Source organism: Sesamum indicum, linkage group LG6 (assembly GCF_026168435.1).
Source record: "Sesamum indicum cultivar Baizhima isolate 11 linkage group LG6, ASM2616843v1, whole genome shotgun sequence".
Taxonomy (NCBI): Eukaryota; Viridiplantae; Streptophyta; class Magnoliopsida; order Lamiales; family Pedaliaceae; genus Sesamum; species Sesamum indicum.
Genome location: NC_142662.1, coordinates 27158041 through 27182241, shown reverse-complemented (window position 1 = coordinate 27182241; position 24201 = coordinate 27158041). Strand labels below are relative to the sequence as shown.

At 36.0% G+C, this 24201-nt stretch overlaps 6 protein-coding genes and 1 long non-coding RNA gene across 9 annotated transcripts; 3 read left to right on the top strand and 4 right to left on the bottom strand.

Annotated features, from left to right (window-relative positions):
• The first annotated feature begins 102 nt into the window (after positions 1–102).
• Positions 103–4049, top strand: LOC105163123 (uncharacterized). 3 transcript variants are annotated; one of them, XM_088881498.1, is made up of 8 exons: positions 103–260; positions 389–459; positions 532–614; positions 869–893; positions 1615–1689; positions 1875–1979; positions 2123–2255; positions 3820–4049. In XM_088881498.1, exons 4-7 carry the CDS (start codon positions 876–878, stop codon positions 2237–2239), a joined length of 315 nt encoding a protein of 104 aa, XP_088737624.1. In that variant the 5' UTR covers positions 103–260; positions 389–459; positions 532–614; positions 869–875; the 3' UTR covers positions 2240–2255; positions 3820–4049. The 3 variants fall into 3 exon arrangements, with proteins under 3 accessions (XP_088737624.1, XP_011079658.1, XP_011079659.1); XM_011081356.3 differs by lacking the exon at positions 532–614; XM_011081357.3 differs by lacking the exon at positions 532–614 and having other exon boundaries at positions 3783–4049.
• A 622-nt stretch (positions 4050–4671) lies between these two features.
• Positions 4672–8106, bottom strand: LOC105163124 (UDP-glucuronic acid decarboxylase 2). The gene is made up of 7 exons (XM_088881499.1): positions 7477–8106; positions 7222–7366; positions 6534–6613; positions 6300–6383; positions 6111–6185; positions 5519–5611; positions 4672–5213 (listed from the first exon to the last, which is right to left on the bottom strand). Exons 1-7 carry the CDS (start codon positions 8104–8106, stop codon positions 4998–5000), a joined length of 1323 nt encoding a protein of 440 aa, XP_088737625.1. The 3' UTR covers positions 4672–4997.
• Positions 7229–8533, top strand: LOC148787971 (uncharacterized). The gene is made up of 2 exons (XR_016065884.1): positions 7229–7364; positions 7496–8533. It is a non-coding gene; the product is annotated as an uncharacterized LOC148787971 (long non-coding RNA).
• A 4920-nt stretch (positions 8534–13453) lies between these two features.
• LOC105163125 (pectinesterase inhibitor 6) lies at positions 13454–14411 on the bottom strand. Its single transcript, XM_011081360.3, has one exon. It carries the CDS (start codon positions 14194–14196, stop codon positions 13582–13584), a length of 615 nt encoding a protein of 204 aa, XP_011079662.2. The 5' UTR covers positions 14197–14411; the 3' UTR covers positions 13454–13581.
• A 1227-nt stretch (positions 14412–15638) lies between these two features.
• Positions 15639–18315, top strand: PPAN (PETER PAN-like protein). The gene is made up of 7 exons (XM_011081361.3): positions 15639–15851; positions 15953–16132; positions 16404–16634; positions 16736–16828; positions 16909–17096; positions 17244–17437; positions 18020–18315. The coding sequence occupies exons 1-7, from the start codon at positions 15834–15836 to the stop codon at positions 18169–18171; spliced, it is 1056 nt and encodes a 351-aa protein (XP_011079663.1). The 5' UTR covers positions 15639–15833; the 3' UTR covers positions 18172–18315.
• Positions 18316–19012: 697 nt separating this feature from the next.
• Positions 19013–20303, bottom strand: LOC105163127 (complex 1 family protein / LVR family protein). The gene is made up of 2 exons (XM_011081362.3): positions 19819–20303; positions 19013–19299 (listed from the first exon to the last, which is right to left on the bottom strand). Exons 1-2 carry the CDS (start codon positions 20054–20056, stop codon positions 19223–19225), a joined length of 315 nt encoding a protein of 104 aa, XP_011079664.2. The 5' UTR covers positions 20057–20303; the 3' UTR covers positions 19013–19222.
• Positions 20304–20447: 144 nt separating this feature from the next.
• On the bottom strand, positions 20448–23079 carry LOC105163129 (LYR motif protein). Its single transcript, XM_088881658.1, has 2 exons — positions 22209–23079; positions 20448–21008 (listed from the first exon to the last, which is right to left on the bottom strand). The coding sequence occupies exons 1-2, from the start codon at positions 22867–22869 to the stop codon at positions 20908–20910; spliced, it is 762 nt and encodes a 253-aa protein (XP_088737784.1). The 5' UTR covers positions 22870–23079; the 3' UTR covers positions 20448–20907.
• Between the last annotated feature and the right edge of the window lie 1122 nt (positions 23080–24201).

Sequence of the window (24201 nt, the reverse complement as noted above, 5' to 3'; positions counted from 1 at the left end):
CTGAAGTACTATTTTTTTTTTTCTCAAGATGCTAATTGGCTATTTCATTTAATTCCAGGGTGCAAAATGTAATTTTCGGCACATTTTGAATTTCTCCGCACGTGTAAAATTTCCACGCAGCGTCGGGCACGTGCTAATACCGCTATACATATTTTTATTTTATTTTACCGCTGTTGGCTTGGTTTTATCTTTGCTTCACTTGGCCAAATTGAAAAGGTTCGGAAAACCCTTGTTCGCAGCAAAACCCCAACTCCGGACTGGTGAGTTCCCTCCCATTCCTTCATTTTTCTCGATTTCTTCTTTTTCATTTTTGATTCACTCTCGCTGCAATGCTTAATGATCTTAGTTAATTTTTCGGTCTTCTCACTTGATGTGGCTTTCTTTTTAGGTCTATAAACCCTAAGGTTATCGCGTTGAGATCGTATTTGTTTGGAGCTCGTATTCTTAGTCGAATATGAGGTAAATTGCTGTAGCATTTTTCCTTCTTCTTCTTTTCTTTTTTGATTTTTTTAATTTTGAAATTCCTTTCAGTTGTTCCGCTGTTACTGGACTTTAGACTGGAAGTATCTGTGATGTAATGGTGGAACATTTTCTCCTCAATGGACTTAATCGAAGTAGGCTGAATAGTTTTTAATTTGAAATTGTGTAGTTATTTGCGATAACTCCTGTTACTCAGACTGCTTTTTTGTTTTAGTATTTTGGTTTTTGAGTGGTTACTGGATCTTGTCATTGTTTTTCGAAATACTCTGTTTTACTATTTTAATGATGATTTGTCACGTTTTAGGAGGGTTCTTTTTCCCGCTTTATCCTGTCAGAATATTTGTTTTTTACAAGCTACTGAAATTTGTGTTGTTTTTCTGTTCTGCAGTCAGCCAATGGATCAGGATGCCCCCGTGAGATATCTCACCCTCTTGTTTTTTCTATTTATATTCTTGAATTTTTTTCACATGTTTAGTAATTGGGTTAGCTTGTTGGTTTTAAAGTCTTCTGGTTTATGCCGTCCTTCTTTTTGAACTACACTGCCGAATGCATTTCATAATGTACTGTCAGATAGGTGCTTGATTTTCTGAATATGGGTTTTTTGTGTTACGGCGTGCTTGGGATATGTTTTGCATCTTGCAGGTTTATTTTATTCTGAATTTTTACTAATTATCTTATAATCATTCAAATAAATGAACTTCTTGCATTTTTTAGTATCTCATTTTTATGATGGAAAAATAAATCTATGGTAAATTACTGTATAAGTAAATCTATACTTAGGTTATAGAGGACTGAGTTGTAAGGAGTATGCTAGGAGCCTAGGTGGAAGCTAGGCCGCTGAAATTTTTCAAACATAGTTTGCTTTTTACGTGTTTTAGAAGATGCTCAAGGGAGGAATGATAAATGGAGATGTAGTCATCAAGACCTTTGTTTCCTGAATGCGTTTATTGCTTCAGTATGTTGTGTGGAAGTGCCCAGGGACAAATAAGATGCATCTGTCATTTCTGTCCCCCCACCCCCACCCCACACATTTTTCTTAATTTCCTGTCTGTAGCAATGCTTGTCAATATAATCATTTAACTGATAATTGGATGCTTGAACGTCCGTACTTAATCTGGAACAATCTTTTAACAGGGAAAGAATGAGGAGGAGGAGTTCAACACGGGTCCACTTTCTGTTTTGATGATGAGTGTTAAAAATAACACACAGGTAATGATTAAAGCCATTTATTACCTTCTTCATTTTGCCGTGAGTCTGCATTTTATGTATTCAATTTCCAGTCTTTGGGCTCTCAAGTTCTTGCTTTCCTTAGGATCGTCATTATCTATCTCTATTGGAGTTTTTCCTTCTCCTATGCTCTGTGCAGTATTGACTTACCATTCAGTCACTGCTAGGTGCTCATCAACTGCCGCAACAACAAAAAGCTTTTGGGCCACGTGAGGGCTTTTGACCGTCACTGCAACATGGTGCTCGAAAATGTGCGCGAGATGTGGACTGAGGTTGGTTTATTTCCAGCAGTACCATTTAGCTTTGCTATTTGTGGGATCATAGTGGGTTACCCATTTTTTGTGTTGTTTAAAAAGTTGTAAGAGTGGCGTCCTATGATTTTAATGCCCTAATCAACTCATTAATGGTTGCATAGGTGCCCAAGACTGGGAAAGGCAAGAAGAAAGCTCTTCCAGTGAATAAGGATCGTTTTATTAGTAAGATGTTTCTCCGTGGAGATTCCGTGATCATTGTCCTGAGAAACCCCAAGTAACAAGAGCGATTATTATGTGAGTTTCAAGCCCTGTTTTTCACTGATGCATGCTTGATTGAAATCCCAATTCACATGACCACTCTATAGTTCCATTTTAAGGCATAGTACATGGGTTAATTATTTTTTATTATTAAAAAATAAATAAATTATATAAATATAATTTAAATAAATTATATAATATAAATATAACGAGTCGCGGATGTAATTTTTTTCTTTTTTTTAAACTGATCAGGTCATGGATTGGAACTGCGACTTGATATCGTGGTTCCAATCCACGACATGAATACAATTCACAATTTTGTGAATTGTGAATTGTATTAACTTTTATTTTTTTTTCGTTTAATTTTATTTTTTATAAATTAATTATATTTTTTATAAATTAATTATATTCAATTAATTTTTAAAATTATATTAGTTTAAAAAATACAATGACCCATACAAATGTAATAGTGTATATTTTTCTATACAATTCTAAAAATTTACAATGAACTTTATTGATAAGTTGCGACAGTGTTGGAACCCTTAGATTGAAGCCCAAGACTAGATTCAGAATTTAGGAAGATATGCAAGTAATTCCAGTGATATTATAAATGAATAAATTATTATTTTATAAAAAAAATTAGTAATTTACTTTCATTTATTTTTTAAAATACAATAATTCATGAAGCAATTTGTTTTATATTAAAAAAATAAATTATCTTAGTCGTTGAAGGTTGATGTGACTTAAACTATGGGTCTTAATGCAATTTATATTGTTAATAAGCAAAATTATTTTTTGTTATAAAAAATATAGCAATTTATCACTTTGTATTTTTTAAAATAAAATAATTTATTTTTTACATATAAAATAAATTGCTTTATGAATTATTGTATTTAAAAAATAAATGAAAGTAATTTGCTAATTTTTTTTATTAGATAATTTTTACATTTAGAATATCACAGGAATTACTTGCATTTTTTTCTAAAATTCTGAATCTGGCCTTGGGTTTCAATCGAAGGGTTCCAACACTGTTACAACTTATCAGTATAGTTCATCATATTTTTTTAAAATTATATAGGAAAATATACACTATTACATTTTTAAGGAAAATATACACTATTACATTTTTAAGGAAAATATACACTATTACATTATTAAGGTTCATTGCAATTTTTAAATTAATACAATTTTAAAAATTAATTGAATGTAATTAATTTATAAAAAATAAAATTAAATGAAAAAAAAAGTTAATACAATTCACATTTGTGAATTGTACTTATGCTGTCATTAATTCATGTCGATGAATTTTTTTTAAAGAAAATATTTTTTTATTCAAGTCGAGGATGTTATATTTATATTATCTAATTTATTTAAATTATATTTATATTATCTAATTTATTTAAATTATATTTATATAATTTATTTATTTTTTAATAATAAAAAAAATTAACCCCATAGAACATGTTATTCTTTTTTGTCTTCTCAGATGAGATGTATTGCTTACTGTTATATGGTTGTTTGGTCTAGCAAAACTGTTTAATCTTTTCACGTCATCTATCTCAGGTTTCTGTGGCAAGCTAAATTTCTTTATTTCATTCAGGTGAACAACTACGGAAGTCGGTGTGAGTCTTGTCTGCATGCAGTAGATAGATAGCTAGATGCTTTCATCATTTTGCACTTCATTCCCGCCAGTCTGAATTTTTTGTGTCAACTCTTGGTCCTCTTTTAAGAATTTACGCATATGTAGTTGTCTGAATTAAAAATTTCGAAGTATTGTGTATGCTTTCCTGTAGCTGATTTGTAGTTGAAATAGCGACCTGGTTTTTGTTCTGTTCTTTATTGTTTCATGATTTTGTTTGCGTAGCCTGGCATCAGAACAGTAATTAAACACCCACACAATCAGCGTATGTCCTGTGATCTGTAGGACTATTGCCTGCTAAAACCAGACCCAACACATTCTGCAATATGTTTGTGTTTGTTCATATTGAATTAGCCCCCCCAGCATTGGATTAGATGCCCTGTTGTTGTGAAAACTTTATTTCTATGGATTTGGGCCATATATCTGTTTAGCTCCTCGACGAACTTAGAGGAAAGGGATATCAATTGACATAAGATGTCAGCATCTTGTTTGTTATCGAACAGCATGGGCACTACGTTTCAGTAGAATATTATTGATCACTAAGGTGGAAAGTTTGAACAAATATTCCTTGTGCAAGTTACTACTTTTACATAGTGGGAATAGTTAATTTGGGTGATGAAATGATCCGACCATGTTACCATTATGTTGCGTAAAGGCTGCACTCCCATTCTCTCGCATCTAAACCTTATTCTAATCTGCTTTCTGGAGTTGGCAGCCTTAGCTCATACTACTTCATCTCTAATTCTTGAACACGAGTTTCAGGGGGGGAAAAATCGAAAAAAGAGTCTATGACATGCTAGAACCTAATTCGAATTTGCAAGCAAAAAATGTGGTGTTTACTTTATAGAACTGAGAAGCCGGTCTACAGAAGATCACAAACGGGCATTGAGAAGCCGAAGAAAGGGGAAAATTACAGACAAACAAGAAACATAACAATAATTCAGAAAATAACCTCTAGGAATTAGCTAACAAGCAAGAATGGGGGGTTCATGCTTCATGCTTGCTTCTATCATGCCGCACCCGCCTACTCTGTGCCCCCAGGGATAGGCAATGGAGATGAAGAATAATCATCCACGATTCTCTTTGACCTTGGTGAGGTCGAGAGATGTATGTGCATATTCAAGTGACGATAGTTGTGATTATGCTGAGGAAGCCACATCTTGTTTGTGGTCACCAAATATCCTTTGCCTGAAGTCTGAGACCATCATGGGTAGACCTTTGCGCAGTGGCACTTTGGGTTCCCAACCCAGCAGATCCTTCGCCTTGGTAATGTCGGGCTTTCTCTTGTGTGGATCATCCTCTGTGTTGGGCCTGAATTCTATCTTTGCATTTGGATCAATGGTTTCTTGAACCACCTGAACAAATCAATATTATTTTGAAATGAGATCTTAAAATAGACACCGTGGTGAATGTAGAAAGCCAAATCGGACTATTCATAAATGGATTACAGAGAAGTTTCCCTGAAATTGTTCTACATTACAAATTGAGGAATTTTTGAAATATGTTAATCAGGATTTTTGAAATTGTTCTACATTACAAATTCTCCCACTAATATAATATATAGAGGGACAATGCGATTTTTCAAAATCGAGAAACAAATGCTAATCAGGAAATGAAATTCAGTGACTCAACCACTGTAAAAAGACAGATACGAACATACCTGAGCAAGTTCAAGCATAGTGAATTCGCCTGGGTTACCAAGATTGAAAGGTCCAACATGCTCTCCTTCCATCAACCGCATTAGTCCCTCAACCTTCCAATTTAAACCAGCATATAATAAGCCACTAATGTTTCATAAATATACACTAAATACTCATAGTATGAAATAAAAAAGAGATCCAAATGGATACATATCCCGAATTTGTGCAGTCCGAATTTGATACTTGTTCGAAAATTGACATGGCAATTTCACAAGTAACCTCACTCAATAAATTCTTTCTCAGGCAATTTTAGTACATAAGATACACTTGACTCCAGCAATCATGCAAGGTGCAGTAAATCATTCGGGGAAAAATGTTGAGTGCAAAGTGCATAAAAAACCAACATTGTCCCCCCCACCCGTCAATAAGAGAAGAGCAAAAGCCAGTCCAAACACACACACACACACCCCGGAATGTGAACACAAAACATGATTCCACCACCACATCATACTCAAATTCTCAAAGTTCCTGGAATAAGGAATTCACAACCTTCATTTTGACGCATTCAGTAATCTTCAAAAGAACAATGAACAAATAATTCGGATGTCTTACCAGATCGGAGACATACTGAAAACTTCTTGTCTGCTTCCCATCACCATACACTGTTAATGGCTCCTTCCTCAAAGCCTGCCAACAACCATAATTATTATAAAATTCTATTTCTCACTTGTATAAATATAAAAAAGACATACCTCAGCTTTTACCACCAAAAGAAAGAAGAGTGAAAAACCGTGTTTTTACCTGAGCAACAAAGTTGCTAACCACACGACCGTCATCAATGCACATACGGGGACCGTATGTGTTGAAGATTCTTGCAATCCTAACCTGTCACGTTTTCCGTACACAAAAACGTCATTCTCCAATCAACACCCAGATTAAGATCATTATGAGTTGTCAACCACACAAAACACGCGATTTGGTTGTCATCACCACGATTAAAAATGTGAATCTCAGAAGGAAAGAAATGGAAATTACCTCAACGCCAGCACCTCTGTGATAGTCCATGGTCAATGTTTCAGCGGTCCTCTTTCCCTCATCGTAGCAGCTCCGCACACCTGTCCATATCCAACCACAGTACGTTTGTCATAAACAGACAACAAATGCTGTCAGCCAGCTCCAGCTTACTGTTCAGATTAGGTTACAGACTTCCACAAATTTTTCTGAAATGACCCATCTGCAATCCGGCACCCCACGGTCTAATTAAGGCACTGGGGCTATTTTAGTACTAAGAAAACAAAACCCACCACCCACCATCACCAACCACGACCAAACGTTGGAACTGGCTCAAAAAAGCAGTGGTGGCGGAGGGGGGAAGACGGAAAATTGTAACGGGTGGGGCCCATGAAGTGACCAGATATTTATTTTAATTAATTAACTGAAATTGGGAATGGGTCTTCGTCCATCGAGTCAAAAAGGACAAATGAAACCCCACTAACGAAGCAAACGTGGCACGACACACGCAAAATCTGTAGACAATAGTCATATGACTCGCGCTCCTAGATGGTCATAGGAAGCCTAGCCCCACGCTCACGTTAGCCACGAGACATTAGGGCCCGATAAACTGCACCACCCGACCACATTCCGGCTTTATCAACCTTGTTGTAAAGCAAAAGTTAATGAATAAACAAAAATAGAAGAGGAATTTTTTAAGAATTTTACACACCGATTGGGTTGACGTTGCCCCAGTAGGTCTCAACTTGGGGGTGTTGCAATGGATCACCGTATACCTCGCTGGTGCTCGTTAGCAGAAACCGTGCACCGACTCTCTTCGCCAGACCCAGCATGTTCAGCGTCCCCACCACATTCGTCTTGTACAGAATTCGAAATTAAGGATTCATAACAAATTTCGTGGAAGTTTTTGCAAATAATATTTGTCAGGTCGGATCTACGATTTTATAAATAAAATGCAAAGGAAAACCAGAATAAGTTCAGAAAAGGATATGATGGTCTTGACGGGGTTGTGCTTGTAATGAACAGGCGAGGCAGGGCAAGCGAGGTGGTAGATCTGGTCGACTTCCAACAGCAGCGGCTCAACGACGTCATGTCGAATCAGTTCAAACCTGGGATTTCCAAAGTGGTGCACCACGTTCTCCTTTCTCCCCGTGAAGAAATTATCCACTACAATCACACTGTCTCCTCTGCTAATCAAACGATCCACCAAATGGCTGCCGACAAACCCAGCCCCGCCCGTTACGACAATTCGCAAACCCTTACGTTTCAATCCCAGCGGAATTTTTCCGACCGAGTTGATTCCGAACCCGGTGGCCAAGTGGCCGTTCTGGTACATGGATCGGTGCGGCTGGAGCTGAGTCAACTCGGTCGAAAAGTACGCGTCCGGGATCGGCGCCTGGGGATTGGAGGAAGGTACGAAAGCGAAAACGAGCGTTGCGATAGCAATGCCGACGAACACGAAAAGGAGTCGCTGTTCGCGGAGCATGTAGCAAATCGGCCGAGTGACGTTGAACCAGGGCTTCTGCGGCTTCGGCGAGTAGGAGTCGGTCACGGGTTGCGACTCGTCGTGGCCTCGGAATATTAACTCAGAACCCATGTGTGTGTCGCTCAGATCAAGATCAAACGATGGTTATGCGGTTGAATCTTGACTTTGCGAAGGAGACCGGGGAAGAAGATTAGTAAAGTTAGGTGTATGTGTATATGATTCTGGGTTGTGGGTATGTGTGTGAGTGGAGAGTAGGAAATATTCGTCGGCGGGAATGAATACTTCAACTCTCCGGCGCGTGGCGGTGGAATGGGGAAGAGGGGGAGGGGTGATGTATGTGGTGAGAGGGGGTGCAGTTTAAAAAGGGTGAGTCCTTTGGTAATATGACATAATTACCCTCTGATTCTAACTTGATTGCTGCAATTAGGGACCAAGTGTTCAATGATTTTATACTAATTTGTAATTAACTAATGGTAAGAAAAGTGGTGATGGGCTGGGCTTTTCTTGGCCCAGACCAGACGCCCATGTTCTTTAATAACTCATACTCTTGCTTCTTGATTTCATATTAATATTATAAGATTTTTAGCTTAGAAAGTAATAATAAGATTGATGTTCCATAATTGAAAAGACTATATATTTACCATCGATATTTTAGCTCATTGGTTAAGACAGAAATTGATGTTGTATGAACAAGTTTGAAGTTATGGGTTCGAATCACACTGAACGTCTGGATTTTTATCTCATTTTATGTGAACTATTGTAATCTTTCTTATTATTGTTACTATATTTATGTAATGATTGAATCGATATATTGCTAAGCATATCAAAATGAGTTGTTGTAATTTATTTACCAATTATTATTTAAAAAATTAAAAGACTATATATTTGAATTCTATGAATATAATTGTTAATTATTTGTCTCATTTGACTTAAAATTATTGATATATTTTAATTAAATTTTAAAATCTGAATATTGAAAACAGTGTTTGGAACGATAATAATAAATCATATATTAAAAATACTAAAATTCGGTCTTAGTAATACCATATCAAATGAAATAATACAAGATGTTTGTCCATAGGAATTTATGATCACAAACCCTTCTAATGTATAATTCAAAATACCACAATAGAGAAATGTACCATCTCCACTAATATATTAAAAAGAACTATAATATGAAATGAAGAAAAATAATTACAAAAAACAACAATCGTGGTGTCAGAGGATGAGAACATGAGAAAAGAAACGTTGAGTGAAAAAAAATTACAATTGTGGGTTTATTATAAGTATGAAATTTTGTTAGGGAAAAAAAAACATGAAGAAGTAATGTGAGATTATTAAAAATATTAAAATTACTAATCTGACAAAAAAGAAGGAAATAAATGAATGAAACGAGAAATTTGGATATTCAAAAGTTTGTACGACAAAATATTTTTTTTTATAATTCTGTAAATTTTAGGCCATATTTACTTTGAGCTATTAATTGGGATATCCGATTTAATCACCTGTAATTTTTTATTTACTTTATTTTAAATTGGCCCAGTATTAAAAGTTAAAATTCGCTACTATAACTCATTATAACTGAATTACAATCCTAAAATTATCTATACTACTTAAATCCAATCACACCAAATAAAAAAAAGCCTTAATATATAAATTTGAATCACTTTATTTCGGACATAAATATCCCAAACCCTTTATTGTTATGTGATAAAATAAGAGTTTTTGAGACGGGAGTTTAAACCCTTGGGATTTTGTTTTTGTTTTTCTCCCAACAGTCATTTTGGTCTATATTTAATAAAAATGTTGGGGTCATTGTTTAGGAAGAAAAAAGCAGTAGAAAGTAATGGTCATTATTATATTCTAATGGAATCATTATGAGAAGAAGGGTTCGGTGGGAATTCTATGAGAAGTATGGTGGCATAATCGTCTTTGCAATGCAAAGATGGTCAATAGAATGAAAGCTACTTAAAGGCATTTAGGTGGATCTTTGAGTAATTTGAACGCTCGTTCTCATACGAGAAAAGTCAAACAGCACCAACCCCCTTCCACCCCTCCTCTTTTTTTTTTTTTTTTTTAATAAGACGATTGTAATTATTAATATCAAATATTTTTATTTAATAACAATCGATAATTATATCAATTATATATTAATTTTTATTAATATTATTTAGTTATACTTAATTAATACATATTATTAAAGTAGACTAATATTTCATGCATTAGTAGAATTCAAATTCATAATAAAAATATGTGACCCTCAACTTTACCAATTGAACTAAATCTCATCAGTCATACGTACCCTCATTAATTTTAAGATTATTCGTAGCATCGTTAGTTATCGCAATTTAATCTCCCCACTTTTCTCTTTTAGCAACATAAATTCAGTGTAATTACTATTGCACCACCATTATTAATCAATAATTTACCCTTTTTCTAAAAATAAAATACAACATAGTATGGATCGCAACAAGAAGCAAATAGCCATTATTAGGGTAACCTAATCTTGAGAAATATTAATGAAGAAAACACACACACACACAATGAATGTGGACATTTCTTGTGTGTTACACAAAGAAAAATTGGGGGTGGGGGGTAGGAGGGTTGACGTGAAATGTGCAGCAGGCAGCCATAGCACTTTGCACATGCCCCTTAATTTAGAAACCTTAATAATTATTGATTATTAATTACAACTTTATAAAAGAGGCAATAAATTACATATATGGTGGCTACTACCACTAAGCTTCCTAAACCACAATATTTTATGCCCCCCCCCCCCCCCCCCACACACACACACATCAATGTCTAATGTACCTGTGATCGAACAATTTGCGCCTTCTCATGTGATTTCATTAAAAACAGAAATATATGTTTTATATATATATATTATTTTTGGTTTTTGGATTCAATTTTATGTTTATAGTATGTATTCATTATTTGGTTCTCAATAATTTTTATTTTTATCTTTAAAAATTATCATTAAAGAGAAAATATTATACCCGAGTGGTGTGATGTAAAAACAATTATTCGTCCGTAATTATTTATTGGACTTGGCAAGTGTTGAATTTTGCGATTATTTTTTGAAATTTTAGTATAGTACGAATTAAGAAAATGTATTTTTATTTTCTAGTGGAACAGTCCACATCATTGCAATATAGTAGGATCGATTCAAATGGAATTGAGATGTAATGAGTCTTTCTTAATATCTCCTCAGTTCACACCCTTTAATGTGGCATTAGTTATATTAATATTTTAATAAATTGAATAATATATTAATTTAATTAATATATTAATATTTGATGAATGCATGCGTATGATTGATGTGTCAAAATCAAAACAACGAGCAATAACAACCTTTTTCTTTTTTCGACCCCTTTTTTTTCATTTTAAGCCTTTTACTTCAAAAAATAAATAAACAACTTTCATATAATAAATAATTATAAGAAATGAGTAATTTTGAGAAATAGGGGGAGGGAGGGACGATGGCGTTGCCAATTTGCCAGCAGAGAGCTGTGAGGAGTGGGGGCCACGTGACAGGACTTCGTTTGCACGTCGCGCTGGATTATAACTCAAGCGACATTGACTCTCCGCCCTACACGTGCCCCTTCTTCTTTTTTTGTTTCCTTCTAAAATATAGTACGGTAGGAGTGGTGTTTGTTTTCCCATGTCTGATCTCTGATTTTGATACAATGGACGACGATGATGGCGCCTCATTGGCCAACATCCTAAATCATCATAATCACTATTGATAACTGCAAATCAGCCCCAGTGCAAGACCAGACGTCTCACCCGGTGAAATGCACCATCTCCAGGCTTATCTAGCCCCAACCAAGAATAATTCTTTGTTTCTTGTTATTATTATTTAATTCTTAAGTTTTGACTTTGAGATTTTTGGATTCAACTTAGAGATTTTTTTTAAAAAAAAATAACTTTTGAAAAATTAATTAAAAACTTTATTGCTTCATTTTAAAAATTATTTCGAGCATTACAAGAAGACTATGTACTTGCTACAAAGTTAGATATTATAATAGTCATCGAAGCTGATCCAATATTTTTCATCTCATATAATTCATCCTCATAATATACAATTTCTGCAAAATATTAACTAAATTTTAGGGGTTAAGATTTGTCAGTAGCTATGAAAAAATTAATAGCGTGGCGCTTTCTGTGTACTATATATAAAGTAAAAGCACCATTTTGATGTCTCACTTAATTTTAGTATATTAATTATATTTTTTAATATTTAATTATTTTCTCAAAACTTCCATTTTCTCTTTTCTCAACTTTCATATCTCTTTTTCTTCTATCATTTTTTTATTATTTTCTTATTTTTTGTACTCCTTAACATTTCATTATCTAATTAATATATTTTAAAAATAGTAACATTTTTTTTAAAATTTTAAATTTATTGTGCACCACACATGCTCATTAAAGAATTATTGGACTTATATTCTATAAGTCTTGCCCAACCTTTTTGTCTCCTTTTTTTGTTTTCCTCATTGTGATGTAGGTATGGCTTTCGAACGAAATGTATTTGCAATCCTTGTACTTGATAATCTAATCTAATTAAATAAAATACAAAAGCTTAAAAAACAAACAACACAAAATGTTTTGCAAACAAGGTCTTTAAACATATCCAAACTTCCTTGGGCTTTTGGCCCAATCTTAGTTTTTAAAAAATTTATTTACCAGAAATGGGCTTTGGGCCCAATGTTAGACCTACAATTCTGACAAGGCCTACAACTTTAGTGGTGTGGACTTGTGAAGCGTTGACACTTGACACATTCGTCGCAGATGATGTACGGCTTTACCAAATGCATAACGGCCTACCATATAATACTATTCTCACCCGCTTTCAGTTCTAACCCAAATTGCATTTCACCAAAACCTGAATCAAATGACATAGAATTATAAACTTTGAGAGTATAAAAACTGTGTGGATTCAAATTTAAAAATGTACAATTTTATTTTGTTCATCATTTAGAACAACTTTTTACCCCCATTTGATTCTTACACACAAAATTAAAATTACGAACGATGGCTGCTACTATAATAAATGCATACAGTTCAACATATGATTAAGATTTTATGTTTGAAGTATTAGGTCTCGATGTTGGATGTGTGCAGAAAAAACAAAAAAATCAATCATATTTTAAGTATAATAAAATTTGTTATATGATTGATTCGATCCAACCAAAATTAATTTAAATTATTTTTTTCTTTTTGTTTACAAGAAGATTTTGTTAGATTAAAATCATTGTGGCTATCTTAATTAAAAGAATTTTAACTGTGTTCTTTTTATAAAAATTCGTTACGATGTTATACAATTTAATTACCGTAACCCACAAATAGATTTTTGATCTTGTTGGAGCATCAGTTGCATATAAATCCTCACTATTCAACTGATAAAATTAAAATATATATATATATATATATATATGTATGTATCAAAAACAACTGATCCAAACTTTTTAACTTTATTTATCCACTTGTGTTCCACAGTTAACACAAAGGGCAAAATTTACACAGTTTTGGATCACACCCACCAATTACATTTCATTAGTCACACAAACTGCTGACATTTTGCTACCCATTCTTGAGGCATTCCGGACCGGCAGTCACGAGTTTGTTGATAAGCGCCAGCGCGTTGCTGGTCATGTAAGTCACATTCGAAACGCGATTTATAAGAGGCTTAACGCCCTTTCCCGTTCGCTCATCGAAGCCGTCGACACAAGTATCTTCGTCGGTGAGAGCAGCGCTAACCCAAGTAGCCACATCCTCAACCTGAGAACCGAAATCCCTAACACTCAGCTTTCTAAGCACGTAAAGCGATCTGTGGAGATTATCAAGCGTGTCCTGAAAACACTCGACGCAATCGGACAACGCGATTCTGTTCCTTCCGCGGATGCGGCTGCCGCCGTTTCTGTTCCGCTTCAATGTCGCCAAGTACCGAGCAACGCGCTTCGCTTCTCCGATGGCGACGGACACCCCCGCCCGAGCCCATTTGCTAGGGTTGTCTTTGGCTGTGCTTGAGAACGACGATAGGGAACGGATGCAGAGATCGCGGTAGCGTGTGACGCTGCATGCGTCTCGGACGTAACCGTCGCCGTTTGGGTTCGGTGATGCGCGGGAGGGTAAAAATGTAATTAGCCATGCCAATAGCATGGGTAATATGATGGAGTAGTACTTAACCCGCGCCATTTTGCAGGAGAAAGACTTGGAAATTTTCAAGTTAGGACATGTTTGGGAGAGGGAAGAACTACAAGAGGGAGATTGTGGAGTTGTGAATCGTACAATGCAGAATGGAGAATTTCATGGTAATTATTATGTATGGGTGTGGCTGCTGGTTGATTCAAATTTCTACAAAAACAAAAGGGTTTTTAAAGGAATAGCTTTTGGATTAGTTGGAAAAGTTTTGCAAGAAGTTCGTTGGATGGCAAGAAAGTGATGAATGCATTAAAGGGGGAGGGGCAGCAATATTGGAAGTGGAAGAGATTTTGGGTTGATTGATCATAGTCATGTGAATTGGTATGGTAGGTGAGTTTCTTGTGAATCTATCACCAACAACATCAATTTGAGTTTTCTATTATAAATTAGAATGATAATTTATAGTATATGTTACATATATATGTTATGCGCATAAAATATTTTCATAAATTATATATAAAGAATTTAGATTCACATGCAGTACTGTGTACATATAAAAGTTATAACAAAGATGATAATATCTATTTATAATTGAAAACAGATAAAAAGAAAAAATACTCGACTGATATCTTGATACTTGAACTCAATTTATATTTAATTCATGTAAAAGTTGTTTGAGCTTGATTAATTAATAATCAAATTAAATTCTAATACAGTTTTTAAAGTTTGATAATAATTCATATAAATAAAAATTAATGTGTTTGAACCACTACTTGAATCATTTACATCCTCACTATATTGCATTCTTTGCCCCCTTTTTTTTTAAAAAAAAAAACTCTTTACTACATGTTTTATGGGTAATGTTTGTTAGAAAAAGTTCAAATGCAGACAACTTTACAAGTGGGAAAATGTAGTTGAAAATAGTATTAGAGACACAAAATTGTGACTTAACTTGAAAGGATTGATAAAATTGAGAGGTTTATAATTAAGGACCACAAATCTTGAAAATTTGTTAAACTTACAGAAGATGCCAATCTCTATATCATGAGTAATCATTTTTTTTTTTTTTTGCCCCTTTTTATGTTTCCTCCTGGTGAATTATTAAACTAATCTTAAGTTGTTTTGTCCACATTTCTTACTCAAATAAAGATTTAATCGAATCAAACTAATCAACAATCACAAAATAAATGTAATGCACTATCATTTGATTTATTACATTCTTTGAACTATATATTAAGTATATTGCATTTATTTTATAATTGGTTTAGATTCCGCCAATGCCGATTTGGACTAAAATTTCCTTTTGAAATTGTTTCTGGTTTATTTAATAGTGTATGTACTATGTACTCATATAGTTGGGCTCATTGTTTTCTCCAACCGGCCCACTGTTTGACAGAGAAATCCAATGGGTGTGGGTTGGGCCATGGTACAGATTTGGGATGGACAGGCCTAAAATTACTATATGGAGACTGATGAATATTTGAGTTAGTTTTATTTCCATTGAAATCACTGTCATTGTTAATTCAGTTCCTGCGAGGGCTGGGGCTTAGGAACCCTAAAACCCCTTTAATCATAAAACCTTAAACCCTCTTTTCTCTGTTAGTAGGTGGGATTCTGCTGTTTCCTTCTTAGCGTAGTTGCCGTGCGTAAATTGATTCCGAGCTAGGGTATTGTAATCTTTCCTCGAAGAGATGGCTCGATTTCGGAATGTAAGTATTGGATTATTGTGGCTTTTTTATCTTTTGCAATTTGTGGATTCCTACTTTATTTGTTTTAATTTTTTTATTTTTTGTGAATGTTGATGATTCAGAAGAAGAGGAAAGCTTTTGTTAAACCGATTATCAGGAAACAGCCGAACGTAGACCATGTAACAGGAGATAAAATCCCCAAGAGTTTTGTGTTTTCTCGGGGGAAGTTGCCCGGGGTTCTCCGACAGTTGCAGATGGATTTAAGAAAATTGATGCTTCCTTTCACTGCTCTAAACCTCAAGGTGAACTTCCCCCCCGCCTTCCTTTTTTGAAATCCACGGCTTGGCATTTTTATTGCTCTGGTAATTTGCAATTAAATATGAAACTTAGTGCTTCATCTTGTAAGTTACTTTTGAATTGCATCTTTCTTGAGTTTTTGTGGCTTTGCTCTTCTGATTGGTTTCACTTGAAAGTAAGCATACTGTGGTTGGTCTCCTAAGAACTGGTCTGTTGACAGATTGATTACAAGATACGACTTGAGCACAGCTAACTTTGCTCCTCTGGCAATTGTAGGAAAAAAGGCGAAACAATCTCAAAGACTTCTTGAATGTTGCGGGACCAATGGGTGTTACACATTTCCTCATTTTATCAAAAACTGAAACAGCACCATACTTGAGGGTCGCCAGGACACCCCAGGGTCCAACTCTTACTTTCAAAATTCATGAGTATTCGTTGGCTGCTGATATTGCCCAGTCTCAATTGCGGCCAAGATGTCCTAAAGATCTTTTTAATAACCCACCCTTGGTAATTGCACATTTTCGCCGATACTTGTTGTCTGTCTAAAATTTGGCTTCTACCTGGAATTCTTCCTTAATCATGCACACTGTGTATGATTTAACTTGTAGATTGTACTTTCTGGATTTGGGACTGGAGAGCAACATCTAAAGCTTACTACAATTATGTTCCAGAACATATTTCCTGCCATTGATATAAACACCGTAAGTCTTTTTACCTATGGCTTGGGGCCTTATTGCAGCTGGGGAACATAATGTCCCATCATATTATCAATGTGCTGCAGGTCAAGCTTTCATCATGCCAAAGGATTGTGTTGCTTAATTACAACAAAGACACAAAGCTTATTGACTTCCGGCACTACTCCATCAGATTACAGCCTGTTGGAGTGTCCCGAAGGATAAGAAAGTTTGTACAGAACCATCAGGTACCTGATTTGAGAAATCTCCAGGATGTGAGTGATTTTGTGACAAAGTATGCTCTCTCTCCCTCTCTTATCACTCGCACCCCCTTCTTTTTCCCTCAACCATTCTGGGTAAAAGGCACTATGGTAATGGATTATCATAATGAGATGGAGTGTTATATTTTACAACATTTTTCTGTTTTCTCTCATACCTGAAGGGCTGGTTATGGATCGGAAAGTGAAGTGGATGATGAAGCAGCAACTGTAAGTCTACCAGTGGATCTTGGTAGAGTTAATCGGGCATCAAATAAGAGCGCCGTCAAGCTTCAAGAGGTTGGGCCCAGGATGACACTTCAGCTCATCAAAGTTGAGGAAGGATTGTGTTCCGGTGGAGTCATATTCAGTGAATTTGGTAAGAGATTTATTTTCTTTAATGGTAAGATTAGCTGCTGTATTTAATGAATGATGCAGAGATTTTGCAGCCAATACATGCGTGGAAGATAATTGTAGTATTCCCAGAACTGATCTTCATTGGATTAGCAGATTCAACTTTCAGTTACTCTATAGGTGGCTTCTGTTCTTTGGAAAGGAATATCACTTGGGATGCTTTCTACTTGGAAAATTGAATTCCTAACACCTACAGGCAAATCCATTGGGCGGTTAAGATTGGTCACCTTTTGAGTGGTTTTTTGGCTTATTGCCAAGAAGCAATTGTATATATTAGAGACTGTAAGACTTAAAATGTTCCTATATGGTGATTTGATATGCCCGATCGGCAAATTAAAAGCTGTGAAACTTGAAACCAACAAGCGGCCCTTTGTTACACTTTTTTCTATTCTTTTGTTGTCCAATTCAAACTGATGGTAATGAATTTTAATTTTTTATCCCAAGCCTTTCCAGTTTTTTCCCTTCAGATAGCATGATTCTTTTCAGGTATGAGATTTGACCAGGCCAGTCATTCATATCATTGATATCTTGTTATGTTCATTTTCAGGAAACGTGTCAAGCGGAAACAAGAAAACGAATGAGGAAGAACAACAGAAAGATGAGGAAGAGGATGAACAAGAAGACAAAGATGAGGATGAACAAGAAAACAATGAAGAAGGCGAAGATGAGGATGAAAAAGAAGACAATGAAGATGACTAGATTAATGATGCATATCGACTTTGGTGTAACTTATGCTGCTCTCATTTACTGTAAACTCAATATTGGAGAGACGGGAACAACTCTCTCCCACTTTTTGGACGGCCATTTTTCTTTTACTGCAATTACATTATTTTGTACTTTTTACTCTGTTGGAGCCAATTCTTATTAACCACATGTTCGAGCTTTGGGGAAACAGTGTCTTCTAACCCGTACCGAATGGAAGCTCACAGTTGATTTTATTCACGTTCTTTCCTTCATTTTCTCTTATTCGCTCTTCGGAGAAACATATCTGATATATTGAACTTTGGAAGATACTTATTTCCCCATAGATGATAGATTTAACCTTGGGAGATACTGGCCGAATTTTAATAAGTTTGTTCGGCATTTAATTTTCATTTTTCTGACTCTGATATTTAATTTTGGTTTACAGAATAAAATCGAATCTGTTATTCTTGTACTGATCATAGTATATTTTTGTACTGATCAACTATTTGTATATTTTAGTCGATCAGTTAAAAAAAATAAGAAAGAACATAATTATTATTTTTAGTATTTATTTCCAATCATATATTATTCCTCTTCACAAAAAAACAAAAGAAAAATCACTGAAATACTAAGACAATTCGAGAATTACTGGTACGTCGTTAGTTGTTGGTACAACTGCCAGGCTAATTCCAACCACTGGAGTCTGGACATAATATCTGTCAACTTTAATGAGTAGAAGAGCAATACCGTTATCTTCAACGTTTAGCCCCCAACTTCACATCAGCACGGTCCAAGTTCCAATAGACGACTAGATTTTGATTAATGTTATTGAGGGTAGACTATTCTTCAATAGCAATTGATACAAAGGCAAAGTAGAGCTATCTCCATTGATAGTGGATACAACAGCAGCATAGATCAGCTTATATTAAAACTGAATAGTCCAGAGTATGATCAATGTAAGCAAATAAAGAATAAGAAAATGTCATTCAATTAAAGACCTCGGAAAAAAGGGCATGAAAATTAAGAAAAAAAGCCAATTGAAACCTTCCCATTTGAGACCCCCTTTTCACTTGGACTTCTTAAGAAGGTCTTCCGAAGGAACTTCCAGTGTAGCTCCTGCATGCTCTTTCCCTGGCTTCACCTCTGCAGCAGTAGTTTTTGAGGTAAATTATCAGGTGCTGTAAATAAAAGAGGATGATTGTTGCGGCTTGAAATTATCAATACACACCAGCCAAATCCTCTAATCCACAAAAAGAAAAGCATTACAGTAAGTGAAGTACCATCTCTTAATCCAACTAAGAAATGTCAACCTCAAAAATCACTTATGTTTGTGATGCTTTCCACAATCTTTACTAATATTAAATGATGAGAACGATCGAGGTTCTTGCACATATTATTATTTTCTGTAAGTCCCACGAATCAACTTTGAAGGGAACGGATTGTCTAATAATTCTTCAGTTTGTCAAGACACAGCAAAAAAACCATTACCATTGGTGTGGAGTAATTGTAGAGTTCACCTCCAAGACATTTAAATATAGATAACGCGACATTTCCCAATCGAACCTCACAGACATTTTAACAAACAGATGGCACGCAAAACATTTAAATCCTAAAAACCAAAAACATCTGTGCAACTGAGCTGGAGAAATGCGTTAGCCATACCGTAACCGCCGCGATCGTTGAGCTTGGCCTGGACGATCATGTTGGAGATGAAGTGGGAGGCCTCACGTGCCTCCTCGAGAAGGCGATTGAGATCAGTGGGAGAGGTAATGTGACGATTCTCCTCGAATTTCTTCCTAACTTCGAGGGCGGACTCCCGAAGCATGAGGGTATCGCCGGCGAAAGTCTTTCGCGTCGCTCTAAGCAGCGTTCTGTATGCACTCAGGGCCTCGCTCGCCATTTTCCCTCGTCAGGCTCAACTACCACCTTGTATGTACTGGCAGCCAAGTCCGTCAGGAAATTACCGAAATATGAGACACTTCCCGTCAGAAAGTGCGTCCACTTCGTTTAAATACAGAATGCTCTTTTTATGTTGTTGAAAGAGCTACTGTTAGTCGCTATACATACCTGTCACGCTTTCATTGGCAAAATGATAGTGAAATTTGATACTACTATTCTACAATATTGAGTTTGGATGACTATTATACCATAGTTATTTTCTTAATTGGCTTTCTTGGAACTTGAAGAGAGAAGAAAATTCATTGGGCATGGAGAAAAGTTATTGTTTTTCAGGGAATTGAACATTGCAATTTGCATGTAAGGATTTCAAAGCTAAGGAAGAAGAATCAACATCATACACAACTCATAATGATGGTCAATTTAGCCACCAACTCAGATAACAATTTAGTTTCTAAAATATAAACCAGCCCCAATCTGGAAATACAGAAAAGCTGGGAATAGGGATTGCATATTCTGATATGAGATTGAAGCAAATCTAGAGTCCGCTTTGGCTTTTCTGATGATAGGTTTAATTTAAGTATACAACATAATCCAGAAACTCGGGAGGGATATACTAGCTTTTTGCACTCAAATACAATCACACTAACATATACAGCTCAAATTGCAGTGGTTTTTGTTAGAATCAACATCATTCAGGAAAATGCTCATCCTTCAGAATGCAGCGCTCATACATGAGGAAACCTTCCAGAACAGGATGAATCTTGGGGCAAAACCCTTCCGATACAAGATCAAGACTCTCTGATACACAGCAAAACTCTGGATATTAGCATAAGGAGTCGCTACCTTAGGTTATCAACAATTCTCACTTCTCAGATCATGTTTCTTACGACGGCCTCGGTGGTGAGCTTTCTGCAGCGAGTTTTCACCCACTCTTTCCAACTTGGAAGTATTTTCTGGTTCAATGGAGGCAGAGAAATGGCTAAATAATTCGTTGATTGAACAACACAACAAAAAGAACAACAGTTTCCTCCCCCAGGTTGCGTCCAACTAATGCTCTCAATATCTTTTACAGTATCTAATAGAGAAGATATAAATGCAATAGAAGAAAGGAGAACAAGGTACCAAAACACAAGAACAGGTCACTTGTCTTTCTTTAATAACGAAAGGTAAATACAAGGCAGCTTCTTTTCCACTCAAAATTGTAGATAAATTATGCATCCAATCCAAAATGGGAAAAGTGATGCAGAAAAATGTTAGAAGAATCACCATAATAGATAAAACCCTGCATCACTAGTCAAACACAAGGGCGAGATACATCTTTTGATGCCATTGAAACTCCGCTACTATGTCCTATGGAAAGTGGACGGTAGAGTAAAAGAGAGTATTGAGGTCCCAGAGTGAATGGAGCAAACAAGCAATAATGCACTTGAGTGAAAATTCTGCAAGCAATAGAGGCTATAGAGCTAATACCATATCCAACAAATTTGTATGAAGCTGTGTGCAACTACACAACCAAACTCATAAAAGTACATGGCCAACCATTTTGGAAGTCCGACAAATTAGCAAACGACAAAACAGAAACAGGAATTCCAGCTGATTTAAGCAGAAAAGCAAGACAATATAAACTGAATCAATTTCAGACGTCTTTATCCACACTGCTTATGAAGGAAAAAATAGACAGCCGTGGCATTCTTCACAGCTTCACTATCATTTATGCAGCAAATTCTTTTTGAGGACTAGACCTCCAAAAGTGCACATCTTTTCAATAGAGGAATACATTAACTCCAAAAACCAGTAATTTTTCAATAAAACCATACAGCATTGTTAGCAATTGTTAGCAAAATTGATGTCTCATGCTATTTTAATTACTTTGTTGCTAAGGCATTAGACGCCCCAAATTATTTGCATCCACATCATAAGCTTAAACAATTACAAGGTCAGTGTTACTGAATACATTTCCTCACAATTAACTAATGCTCTGACCGAACACCTACTTAAGAGTCTGAATTCTCATATTTCAGAAATCAAGTTTGCTGCTCAGAGACACTAGCTATGATATGATCCGGGCAACAAACATGAAATCAGCATGTTAGCTGATGAATCAATCAACTAAATACAATATGAGGAAAGACAAATTTCAGAGCAGAAAGTACCTCCAAATTCGTCCCCCCAAAACAAAACTCGCGGATCATCCTCTTCCTCATCATCGTACCCGAGCTCAGCATCCCCTCGATAGCCCGGTTCACTCCCGTAACCCGATTCATTCCCCTGACTGTCACAATTCCCAAACTGCCCCCCGCACCCAGCACTCACATGCTCCCTCTCCCCACCCCCACTCCCCTCCCTCTCTCTCCTGGAGTTCCGGTCGCTCACATCGGACGCCCAATTCGGATCCCCAAATAACTCCCCGCTCGAATCCGTACCCCCCGCAACCATAGGAAAATCAGAGCAAGTTCCATTTGCCGCAGACGCGCCGACGGAGCAGCACCTGCGATCGGAGCTCCGGCCGGACACTGACCTCGACCCACCACGTCGGCGGCGCTTACGGGCGAACCAGCGTTTCCGGGCGGCGGAAAGCGAGAGGGGCCTATCGTCATCAAAGAGGCTGAGTTTTGACATGTCGAGGATGGCATCTATGGAAAACGAAGAAGTGGCGCGGTCGGCGCGGCAAGGGCGCTTGCTGTAGGGTCCATGATTGGCGGCGTAGTGTTTGGGGGAATCGGAGTCGAGGTTTCTGGCGAAGGGCCTCCAGCTGAGGAGCTGAAAGGCGCAAGATTCAATGGCGTGAAGTGAATCTAGGGTTCCGCGTGACATTGCATCATAGAGAGCGAATTGGCAGTGTATGCAATCGACTATGTTTGATTTTCAGTGTTGAAATTTGAAGAGTTGATGAGATTAAGGTAGAAAACGAGATTGGGGAAAAATGTAAGAGGAGGAAGAAGATATTTCAGCAGGAGGGGTGGGGTGGGGTAGGTTGGGGGTTCTTCAGTGTGACTAGTTGACTGCAGCTGTAGAGAAATCAGAATTTCCTTGGACGAATATATTTCAGAATTTAACGCAATACCTAATTTCTTTTTGCGAATATATATATATATATATATGTGTATTCAATTAATGCACGTAATGAAAGGTTGCCTTTCGTGAACTTTGGATTATATTGTGTGAATGATTGAATAAAATAATTTAAAACAGGTTTCAATAATTCTTTTTATATTTATTATAATTAAAAATACTTTCACTTTATTTAAAAAAATTATAAATATCTAAAATAAGATCCAACTAATAAATACCCATTTATAATAGAATGTCAAGATATTCATTAGGCAAATATTAATACAAATAAAGAATAATTATAATTAGAACAAACTATTAAAGAATCGTGTAATTTACATGATATATCAGAGTCAGGAACAGGTTTCTAGAAAAGAAGGAAGTTACTAGAAGAAATCTCAGACGGTGTTCATATTTTATTACACATTTCAGAGTCAAAATTTAACGTAGGCACAAGAAAGGTGGCAAGAACGTTAGGCGAGCAACTTGTGGTGGTGGATGACTAGGGGGGTAGTAGAGTCGTTTTCAAGGATGGACGGCTGTGATTATGTATATGTAAATAGTGGACTGTAACGGATTGGAGGGTGAGGATAGCGGATGGTTTTCAAGATTTGAATGGATGGATGTGTTGAGGTTCTTGATAGCGACAGTTAATGACATAAAACAGTATAATATTAATTTAGAAAAACACAAATTAGTTTTAAGATAGTAACATTCATAAATATTGTCCAATCGTATGCAGTTTTAAGTTCAAACAGTCTATAGTATTCACTTTAGTTATTAAGAATGTTCCACAACTTCTGAAAACATGCTTCCAACAAATGAATCAACACTCTTGAAATTAATTCTATTTACATGAACACAACATATCCTTTACACAGTGTCTCAAAGGGAGCAATAGGCGAGATCAAAGGTGCAGAAAGGCAAAGCAATAAGGAACATGCTTTTCCTTTCCATAGGTCAAATCAAGACCTAAAGTTAGAAAAGAATCTATATGCGAGAAGGAAACAGAGATGGGCAGTGTTGGGGCCAGCAGGAGATCCCACCCAACAGGGATGCTAAAAAAGATTTGGGACCAAATCCTCAAACATCTTC